Source organism: Macaca thibetana, chromosome 8 (genome assembly GCF_024542745.1).
Source record: "Macaca thibetana thibetana isolate TM-01 chromosome 8, ASM2454274v1, whole genome shotgun sequence".
Classification (NCBI taxonomy): domain Eukaryota; kingdom Metazoa; phylum Chordata; class Mammalia; order Primates; family Cercopithecidae; genus Macaca; species Macaca thibetana.
In genome coordinates this window covers 66,161,783-66,173,384 of record NC_065585.1, presented here as the reverse complement: position 1 = coordinate 66,173,384, position 11,602 = coordinate 66,161,783, and the positions used below count along the sequence as shown (strand labels likewise).

At 32.1% G+C, this 11,602-nt stretch overlaps 1 protein-coding gene and 1 long non-coding RNA gene across 2 annotated transcripts in view; one reads left to right on the top strand and one right to left on the bottom strand.

Moving 5' to 3' along the window:
- Window positions 1-2,090: 2,090 nt before the first annotated feature.
- IL7 (interleukin 7) overlaps window positions 2,091-11,602 on the bottom strand; it is a 62,970-nt gene continuing 53,458 nt past the window's right edge. Inside the window, exons 3-6 of the mRNA XM_050802187.1 lie at window positions 10,305-10,385; window positions 8,814-8,945; window positions 6,802-6,855; window positions 2,091-4,185 (exon numbers count right to left, since the gene is read on the bottom strand). Of these exons, the coding sequence (XP_050658144.1) occupies window positions 4,066-4,185; window positions 6,802-6,855; window positions 8,814-8,945; window positions 10,305-10,385 (387 nt within the window). The 3' untranslated portion in view covers window positions 2,091-4,065. The remainder of the gene's footprint in view (window positions 4,186-6,801; window positions 6,856-8,813; window positions 8,946-10,304; window positions 10,386-11,602) is intronic.
- LOC126961638 (uncharacterized) overlaps window positions 9,134-11,602 on the top strand; it is a 196,831-nt gene continuing 194,362 nt past the window's right edge. Inside the window, exon 1 of the long non-coding RNA XR_007728374.1 lies at window positions 9,134-9,305. This is a non-coding gene — a long non-coding RNA (uncharacterized LOC126961638). The remainder of the gene's footprint in view (window positions 9,306-11,602) is intronic.

The window sequence follows — 11,602 nt, the reverse complement described above, 5'->3', positions numbered from 1 at the left end:
TATTTGGACTGTTTCCAGAATATGTTATAAGGTTTTCTTTCCAATTAAATTTTTAGGTTAAAGTTCTCATTTGAATCAGAAATATAAGAAAATTTGTTATAAGCCTTGAAGATAGAAATTGGCAAACATATGTCCCCCTCCCAGAGGTAACAGGTGGTAGGTTATTAAGAGTTACTTGTTGAGCTGAGCAGTGGAGGCACACATGAAGGAATGATCAGTTTTGCCTGGGATGGCTTCAGAAAGAATGAGACACTTAGATTGAAGAAAAAGAATAAATCAGTAATCAACAATAAACAACTAAACTTTAATGTTGCCACTTACCTTAATTTTCTTCATGTAAAATATGAATATGAAATTAGCTCACTTTTAGAACAGTAGCTGAAGTAACAATGACCTCTCCCCCACTTAGAAAATTGCTGCCTTATATAGAAAAATGCACTTCATTCTTACCACTTTTTATGTGAAGGATGCAAAGCAAACCCCAGATTATTCCCAAGACAAAATGATGATTTAGCACCTTTCTTAAATATTAACTTTATGGGTCTATGACTGCAAGTATTTTTATATTTAGACATAAAAAACTTTTAGAATTTGTAATTATCAATACACTTACTTATTTCATTGTCTTGTCCTATGATATTTCCATAGATTCTATTATTTGGTCAGAATGAAAGCTAAAAGATGTTTCGCAACAAATGAAATTTAGAAATCAAGGAAAATTCTGCCATATAATCCTGAATGCACCCAGAATGCATGGTGCTTTTGAGTACATAAAGTTGTTGGGCCATATTGTCCTAAATTAGTTATGTTTTGTGGTCCTATCATACCCATCTTTAAGTAAATTATATTTTATTGTAGAAATGTGTTTTCTTGATGATTTAAATGGGTATTAATAACAGAATGGCACAATGCAGTTCCCGTAGACTTGCTAACTATCGTATGTCTAGCTTTTCCCCTTAGGAACTGAAGGGAAGACAAAGATCATAATTATTTTAGGGTAGATAAAACATTTCAAATGAACAGATTATTTAAATTGTATTTAAGATAAAGTACTAAGATGAATCTGGTCAAACAATAATGAATGATGCAGGCTTAAATGCTATCAACAACTAAGGGAACATATATTAATATTATCTAGAATTATCATGGAAGTCATAGCAATTGAGGAAAAGGAATTGAGATGCCCCTTGGACCTTAAGCAAGACTGGCGTAGAATTCGCAACATCATTCTAAGCAGTAAGAACATGATGAATGAAGATTGCACATACAGAACACCATAAAGATTATCTGACCTACAATACAAGATACGTGTTTCTAGAGAAATATTTATATGGCATGGTAGGGTTGACAAAATGTCCTTCTTAAGTTGACTGTCAGTGAAAGTATGGCCTAAAGCAAATAAACTTTTCTAGTTCAGGTTTCCCATGGATCAATTTTAAGAAAATTATCTTAATCCTGAAAAGAGTATTTCCTTCAGCATATTACATGAAACCCTGTTTTAAAATACTTTTAACCAAAACCCTTTGTATAAAGCAGGTTTCTCCTTGCTGTTATATTAGCTTTAATTCTATGAATTATATTAACCTTGTCTTAGATTAGGGTTTTTTAATGTAAAAATATGTTATATAATCAAATAAGTTTTAGAAATGCTATATCACTATTAATTTTTTTTTCACAGCTACATGAATGAGTTTTCAGAGCCTTTAATATACTTACATGAATTGTGAACCTCCAAGAGAAAATTTAACTCACATAAAAAATAAGTATCTTCCCTCCTTATTTTTTTTTCTTTTTGTAGCAATGACAAGGATTAGCATTTCTTGGGACAAACTGTAGAAAATTCTGACTTAAAACATCTACATATATATTTAAAAGAAAATATTTATTGAGATAAGTCTCTAATTTTGGAGTAGATATACTTATACTCTCCCAAATCATTATTAGCCAACCTATCTTGCTAGTGGATAGGAAACAAAGAAAGGAAATGCAACAATAAATGTATGGGTAATTTTTCCAAACGTTTGGCACACAGTACAAGCTGAATACACTGTTTGAGTCCAATTTTCTCAAAAATTCAAATCTATAACAAGTGACAGAAACCAAGGAAGAAAATTTTAATAATGTTTTTAAACAAGCATTTAAAAAATATTGACCCTTATTTTGCCACAATCTCAGGGAGAATATATTTTTTTAACACTGTTAGGGAACATTATAGATAGCCTTGAAGGAAACATTTTCAAAGATAGTTTGAAGAGTTTACCTTTAGAAATGTAAATTTCCTCATTTATCTAACTAATGGTTTACCAATAGCTCCAGTAATCAGGGTAGAGATACACCACATGGTTGACCATGTTTTATGATGGAGGAAGCATAGCCTACTTAGAAAAGTCCATCTGAAGAAAGAAAGCTTGGTGAAGAGTCATTTGCTTCTAAAAAGAGTTAGTCAACTCATCTTTCTGGAGTTAACAGTGATAATCAAACAGAAAAAAATACTTGACTCAAAGTCCTGTTAATGAGGCAGTTCAGTAAATTGTACGGAAGTGTATACAATTCTATACAGCTTTCGCACCAGTGAAGGTGAAATGTCATATGGGTCAAGGAAAGTGAGAGAAGGCAGGAAGGTGTTACCAACACACACTAAGGGTGTCACCAGAGCATCCTCTGTAGATCAAATAAGGCCCATCAGCACGTAACTAGATGGTGATGAGGCTGAGAAAGAGCGTGAAGGATGTGAGTTCAGTGCAATGCAAACTGACAGCTATTTGTGGAGTTTGGCCTGCTTAGAATAGTATTTCCATTTCCCTTTATCAGTGAATGAAGACTGCAGACATTTCCAAACAGGTTTCTTTTAAAAGACTAAAATTCAACATAGAAGGTACTGTCTCATGTTGATTGTTGATAATAGGCCATTAAAGGTCATACATTCAATGAAAGCAGAAAATCAAAGAGCAGTGTAGTATTAAAAATCGCAGCACACCAACATGGCACAAGTATACATATGTAACAAACCTGCACATTATGCACATGTACCCTAGAACTTAAAGTATAATAATAATAAAAAATAAATTAAAAAAAAATCTCATCTTAAAAATTCTGTTGAGATTTATTAACTGAATCTGGCAGTGTTAATACATAGCTCATTTATTTTATCAAAGGAGAAATGTTATCCAAAGTAAGCAATTTGTAATACTGTATGAAAATATTTTATATACAGATATAGTGTCAAAATTAAATACACATATTTCATTAATTAAAAGGTAAACATATATTATTATCTTAAAAATATACCTCCCAAATTACAAAGTTACTTAGATAAGTTATAATCTATATAAATGACAAAGTAACTCATTACTAAGGTTTAACATCCTTAGACTAGGTGAATTTATTTTTTTTTTTATTTTATTTTTTGAAATTATCCTTTTTTCATGTCAAAACATTTGCTATACCATTTATTGAAGGTACTGTGTTACACATTCATGATTAATTCAATCTCTTGAAATCTCTTTCAGGTATCTTGGACCTTATTATGCTGTTGCTTACTTAGGTATATGACTCTCTTATTCTCATGGGCATTATCCATATATCATTGTTAACCCTAAAACATCTCCAGCACAGAAGATGACAATTTTCACTCTAAATACAGTATAATAGATTCATAGTGAACCATAAAATTATTTTGACAGCAAAGCAATGTCAATTTTGAATCTTTGAAACCATTATATACTTCATAGATTTAATGTCTGGAAATATTTAAACAGGCTTAAAAAGTATTATTGCAACTGATACCTTACATGGATTGTCTTACAAAAATCAGTACAGAATTATACTGATTGATATATGTTCACATATGTAAGAAATAGTTTGTTGACTGGAGCATTCAGTTTCCATTGTTTGTATCCATCTTCTAGTAATACAGTATGCATTTCTCAATTGCTCTAATCCGTTTTGACCATGGTACATTCAGTAACTTCTAGGAAGCATTCCACTCTGAAAAACTGCATAAGCAGATAGATTCTTGGAGGCTGCAACTACAGTTCATGTTTCTATATTGCCACTCCATATTTTTCAGTGTTCTTTAGTGCCCATCAAAATTTTATTCCAACAAGTTTTTATCTTTTGTAGTAGTCTCTTTAGGAAACATGAGTCATTCAGTTTTTTCTGTTCCTTTAAAGATTTATTTTCTTCCTAGAGAATAGAGTTTTAAAAGTTTAAACTTCACATTTTTACAAAAATATATATTTTTAAATACTCAATTTTTCATCATATTACTTTATGCTGAAAAACTGGTGTAATGAAAAGGTAGAATTTTGTGTGACATTTTAAAGATGATGGTTTCTAACTACCCTTGTGATAAATGACACGTAGAAAATTCAAAGTTGGTGTGATTAAAGATGTAGGATTCTCCAAAGAGCTATATCAGCTGACCGCCAGTTTCACAGTTTAACAGTGGACATAATATACTGTTTAGAATTTCATGAGAAAGGTAATTGTAGATTACTCAGTTGAGTTTCTTTAATGTAGAAAAATGTATTTTTAATGGGAAGAATAATCAACATCGAAAATACTCAGATTATTTTGCCAAAGATAATTAATAAGGATATAGCTGATGGAGCTTGTACCCTAAGGTCTACTCCAACAATTAACTTCACTGGAATATGTCAGATGCCTGCCTCATAAGCTAGGTTTTAGCACCTGACAAGAATCTTAAAAAGGGCTACGTGTACAACCTATAGGAAGAAAGAGATACTTGGCATGAACAGACATATAAAGGAGTAACTCCGTATAGACTCTTATATTTCTCTGAGTTCTCTGACCTGTGAGAATGGGAATACTGCAGGGTAGCGTAATTCTTCACTTAGACAACTACTAGTTAATCACAAATATAAAGCATACTAGTGACTTTTACTCCTTCCTAGACCAGGAGGTAATATCAGTTGTTTGTTTTACACTCTTTACAGTTGAGCCCAGACTTGAGGGTTAAAATCAACATAGTGTTTTCAACAATCACTGCTAAGTAAATGGATGTGCAAACAATATAAAAACTATTATAACTAGTTATTACAACTAGTTATTCGGTAACTAGATAATTTAGATAACAGGTTATTGGGTATTCTCTTAGTCATGTATTGTGCTCAGTGTTTTACATAATTTACTTCATTTTATTTGCTTAATCATCTTATGAACTTGATGATTTGAACTCATTTTACAGATGCAAAAACTGATCTGCAGGAAGATAAATAAGCTACTACCATATATGTCAAGTAAATATAATAACTGAATCTTGAGCTCCTCTGTCCTATATTTAATTTGGCCACAAATTCAGATCTCTTTTTGTCATGTATTAGTAACACTAGCACATACTTTTTAAAGAATACATTTCAAAGATTAAACAACAGATCTCAAAGGGAAATATAAAGGCAAACTTTTCATATTATTTTCAATAAGGGGTCCTGGACAATTTTTTTAAGTACAAGTTGAAGTTGACTTGCCTAAGCAGATTTGAAATATATAGATGTGAAAATTTCATACTTTTCCTCGGACACAGAGAATAAGCATTCACTAAAAAGTAAAAAACAGGGAATCTTGGTTTTACCACTGCATCCTGGGAAAATAGTTGTTTTCTTTTCTTGTCTTTTTTTTTTGTTATTTGTTTTGTTTTGTTTTTTGGTTTTTGTTTTGAGATGGAGTCCCACTCAATTGCCCAGGCTAGAGTGCAGTGGCACGATCTTGGCTCACTACAAACTCCGCCTCCTGGGTTCAAGCATTTCTCCTGCCTCAGCCTCCTGAGTAGCTGGGACTACATGCGTGCACCATGCCCAGCTAACTTTTGTATTTTTAGTAGAGACGGGGTTTCACCATGTTGGCCAGGATGGTCTTGATCTTTCCACCTCGTGACTCGCCCACCTCGGACTCCCAAAGTGCTGGGATTACAGGTGTGAGCCACCGCACCCAACCTTTCTTTTCTAAATTTCCTTTCCAAATTATCTTAGTTGAAAGCCTTCAGGGTGTTTATATTGTTTTTAGCTCCTGTATTAATTTCAGATGTTCCACTTTGCATGGAATCCGTAGAGTTTCCTAAATCTAAGTATACAGGCTCACTTTGCTTTTCTGAAAAGAATAAGGAATTTCCATGTTGCCACATAGCTATTGGTCAAATAATGGAAATGTAAAAGAAGAATCCATCACTTTTATGAACCAGGTGTGCTCATTTTTCCATGCCTCAACCTAATTAATATCTATATCATTTTAAAGTTTAGTCAAATCCAGTTAAGTATTCTGCCTTATTAAGTCATTCATAAATATTTTCCGTATTATTGTATAATTTATCTAATAATATCTAGTAGTATATGTATAAATATATGTTTATATACTATTACATATTATACTGTACAATCTACAATAATAAAAGAGGTATAAGATAAGTCCTTATTGTTTAATTTTTATTTCTTTACAAACTAACAGGGATGGCTTTTTTTCTTCATGTATTTTTCATCTAGTTTATTTACTCCTATATAAATTATTTATTTCTTTTACCTACTAGCTACAATATTTTAATGTTGCTGCTTCTAAAAAAAAAACATGCTTTGGCATTTGCCCTAACAGCTTCTCTTTTAAAATAGTGGGTTTAAAAATGCAATATAAAGGACTCGAATTTTTGAGGGGCACCTCACTTCTCCTTTTATCAATGTTATGATAAATTATTTCAAAACCAGCTATAAGAAGGAAACAATTCAAGATGAAAAATTAGGAATTGAGTGAAAAGTTGATGAACCATAAGGAAAATTATACAATTATTCTCACCAAACTCTTTGTTGGTTGGGGTTCACCCAGGGCAGCTGGTTTTCTTCCTTTAACCTTAAAAACAAAGTCACATTTATGATATTGAATATTTCTTCATTGCTCCTCCAATTGTTTGTAATTGCTAATTTTCATATTGCCTTCAGCTCATCTAATCTATTTGAGACTCTACTTTAAATTTCTTATTGTTAAGAAAGTAAAACACTAATATGATTTAGAAATGGAATGTCAGGGTAAAGGAAGAAGCAAGAGGGTTCAATCTTCTGAACACCCAGAATCCATAATTTTGTAGGTATGCCTAGCACTGTGAAAAATTAACATAGTAGGGTATACTAGCAGAGATAAAACTTGAATTTTAATCAATATAAAAATAAAGTTAACAATAAATTGTTAAATCCTGGCCATACATTTTATTAAGCTTCACTTATCAGAAACAAAATGAAATAAAACAATAGTAAAAAGCGTGTAGCATGCCTGGCTCATGAAGAAAATTCAGTGTAGCTGATTGCTTTAACATCTTGCCTTGTTATTTCAAGAAAAGGGTAACTGGTATCAAGTTAATCAATGTTGTAAAATAATTTAATTTTAAATTATTTGCATATTTTCTTTCTCTACGGTTAGTTAATTTTGGAACATGATGATCCATACAAAGCTCAACACATAAGAGAAAGAATCACAAATATATAACATACCTAAGACCTTTACCCCTTCCTAGACCAAGAGGTGATATCAGTTGTCTGTTTTACACTTTTTTCAGTTGAACCAAGAGTGGAGGCTTATAATCAACATAGTATTTTCAACAGTCACAACTAATTAATTGGATGAACAAGCAACATACAACCTATTTGCATTAGACAGTACTTTGAAATAACTATAAGTAGGAATGAAGAAATGGTAGACTAGAGTAGGAAGTCTTCATGAATCTTGAGCTTAACCTTGAAGGCATAGAACAAAATAGATCCAATTTATAGAAAAAGAAAAGTAGAAATGCTCTCTAGGGGACAAACGTAAGGACCCAGGTTTGGAAATAAGCTTGGCAAATCCAGCACACTAAGAGGAGACTGGCTTCCATCGAGTACATAAAGCAATGATAAATGAGGCTGTCCAAGTTATATAATAGACAATCTACATTTTTATCACATCAATAGGGTTCAAAGATAATCTTACCATTTTACCTTCCATGGGAAACTACTAGTGCTCAAACAAAACAAAATTATTTTTTAAGTCATAAAAATGTTATTTAAGAAAACATTTAAAACCATAAAATAACCTTTTGATTTTGTGTGGCAGCTGGTGAAAATCCATAAAGAGGTAAATAATACAAATAAAATAAAACATTGTATTAAATGTTGAAAACTTTTTAGTACTAAGCACTTTACATGTGTTATGCCATTTAATCCTTTCAAATCCTACAATATAGATATTAGTTTTTCTGCATTTCGTAGATAAGGAAACTGCTGTCCAGTCTCTAGATGATGTCTTTCATATTTGGTTTTGTTGTTTTAGTTCATAACCACTAGTAGAAATGTAGGAAAATATTAGCCCTATTTGTATCAAAATTATTTAAAGAAGGGGAAATTGTTGGACATATATATGTCTAGTTTAAGCATAAAAAGATATTTGTTAAATACATTTGATTTCCTTTTTTATTCACTAGGAGTTCTTATAAATGTGTACATATATGGATTAAAGCTATTAATGAGTTTTAGATATAGAAATTTACCATTCTCCACCCAATATATCACCCTAGTATCCTTGGAAGTTATTATGGCAATGAAGCATTTATTTATTTATTTTTTACTCCCCTTTCACAAACAATTCACTCTAGCCAAGATATAAACAAGTATTTCCAAACCGAGCCTTTCCTCTTCTAGGATTGAGTAAATATACTTCAACTTTAGATGATAATAAACACTTAGGATTCTATGATAATGGATATAATCACCAGAGAATAGTGGTATCTTGGCACAGGAGTAGTTAATATTTTCATTCAAAGTAAATAGTCCTTAGCTTACCTTGCCGGTGCAGTTCAACAGTATTGTTGTGCCTTCTGAAACTTTTAATAAGTGGAGATCAAAATCACCAGTGCTATTCATTTTAAGAAATTGCCTCAACTTGCGAGCAGCACGGAATAAAAACATACCTTCCTATTATAAGAAAAAGTCAGAAGGGCCATGGTTCAAATAAAGTATTAATAAATGATAAGCTTTCTTAAGGAGCCTAGAGCTTGAGCTGTATTGGTAGATAATGCCCCACCTCCACCCCAGCTTTCTATTCCAGTTAATCATGTGACTGACAAGTAACAGAACTAAAACTGTTTGACTCCTAGGTGACAGCAAGAAGTTCTTGGAACTTGGTTTAATGATTATCTTGACTTTTAAAGTTTGTTTTCTCTATTATGCTTATGTGATCTTATCGCTTATATGTGAATATATTACAAGATTATTCAATTTTAAACATGATAGCTGAAGGAGAAGGCTTCTGGAAGCAACAATATATTATAAGAGGTATGTGTGGTTTTTTCTTATTATTTCTTGCATCTTTTGAGCTATGGATGTATAGCTGATAATAAGAAAATAAAGGACTGTAGTCACCTAAAACGTAAGTTTTGCAGTTATTTAAATTAAGATATTTTTTAAAAAGAATTTATGGTTTTGAGATGCCATGAGGCTAACTTAGCTACTGTGAGTTTTTAAAAGACTATGAAATAGCACACCCGTTTCTGTAAGGAGAAATGACATAAACTCTTTAGGTTTTGTCAAGTGTAATATTATACCAACTAGATGTCGTAATCATTTAGAGATAAGCAAATACTGACAGAAAAATTTTCAAGATGCTTCCGACTAAATTATACCAATGACTTATATTTGTATGTGTGCAAGCAATCACATTAACAAGTATTTTTCTGTATAAGAACTTTTAGAGGCCGGGCACGGTGGCTCACGCCTATAATCCCAGTGCTTTGGGAGGCCGACGCAGGCTAATCACTAGGTCAGGAGATCAAGAAACCCTGTCTCCACTAAAAATACAAAATTAGCTGGGTGTGGTGGTGCATGCCTGTAGACCCAGTTACTCGAGAGAATCGCTTGAACCCAGGAGGCGGAGGTTACAGTGAGCCGAGATTGCCCACTACACTCCAGTCTGGCAACAGAGCGAGACTCCGCCTCCAAAAAAAAAAAAAAAAAAAGAAACAAAGAAATTTAGAAATAAGAGATAGGTGTGTCTTTGAATTTGACAACTCTAGTATTTTTAAGGTAAAAAAATAGAATGATTAAACAGAAAGAAAACTTGTTATCTAATAAGCACAGGGCTATTTGTAAAATTGGACCATAGTATGATCTAATCAATGGGAATTATGTGCAGACTGCAAATATTAATAGTATTTATTAATTATAAGCAGACTGCAAATATTAATAGTATTCATATAATTCTCTAACAGAGGCACAAAAAATATAAGCTTCTATAAAATCAAGCTTGAATGACAAACTCCAAATAATTATCATTACCTTATTATCATCACATAGATGTCTTTTAAAAAAGTTAAATTCATTATTCAGGCAATTGCTACCAATTTCTTTCATGCTGTCCTGTAATAAATAACATAAAATAATGAGGTTAAAACTGAGTACTTTTCTAGTATCTTATAATTATAAAAATAATAATAATCTTATAATATCTGGTATTTATATGTGCATTTTAAGGAAAATAACTTGCCTGGCTCAGCTGACTAAGCATGAGGAATAGTTTCCTATAGTTGAAGGATAAATAAGTGTATACAAAAATTCTTCCATATTTAGAGCCCCTCCCAGATCCCATAATTGAATTCCAGAATTCACTAAGAGAATCTGGCTCATCTAGGGAAATAAAAGTATCTATTTTAAAAGTTATGCTATATAGACAAAGTATTATAAAATGTGAAGTCATTAAGTTGAGATGAATTTAAGAGGTTATTCAGTCAAATTTCCTCCCATCAACAAACAACAAGAAAAGGAATTTATATTAGAATTAAGGGATCCATACAAAGCTCAACACATAAGAGAAAGAATCACAAATATATGACATACCTAAGACCTTTACTCCTTCCTAGCCAAGAAGATTTCAGTTGTATGTTTTACACTCTTTTCAGTTGAGCTGAGACTGCAGGCTTATAATCAACATAGTATTTTCAACAGTCAACTAATTAATTGGATGTGCAAGGAATATAAAACCTATCTGCATTAGACAGTACTTTGAAATTGACAGTGAGAATTAAGGTTGAAATTTATTCACAACATTTTTAGCAATGCAAATTTCTGGGATGGTTAAGGTAGAATTTTCCTGAGACACGGTGTAATTGCATGTGTGTGTATTATAAACATAGGAGTGGGAAAGCAGACTGGTATGTGCTCTTTTTTTTTTTTTTTTCATTTATAAGGAATGTAGTAGAAGAAGGTAGAGATTACCTAAATCAATAATTTAGTTGATATTAGGAAAAACTTCCTAAGGTTTCAGATTTTCGTATGCACCGGATTGGACTAACTCTGTCCAGCAAACTAGCAATTCCATGCTATCAGAGCTTCTAGGACTAAAAGCAATCTTAGCCTACATAATGTCTCCAGAGAAACAGGATAAGAAGTGGAGCAATGGCAGGATTTAGTCATGGGCTTTGAATCCTCATCTGCCTCTCAGAAAAGTGTTCATTACTCTTATCTCCTGTGAAAAGCATGATGATGTCTGGGTTTACCCTGATTTTAAAATGTATATACTATCAGTTTTATCTAGAAGAAGTGTCTGAATACATACATCTCAAGTGTAAAAGATACAT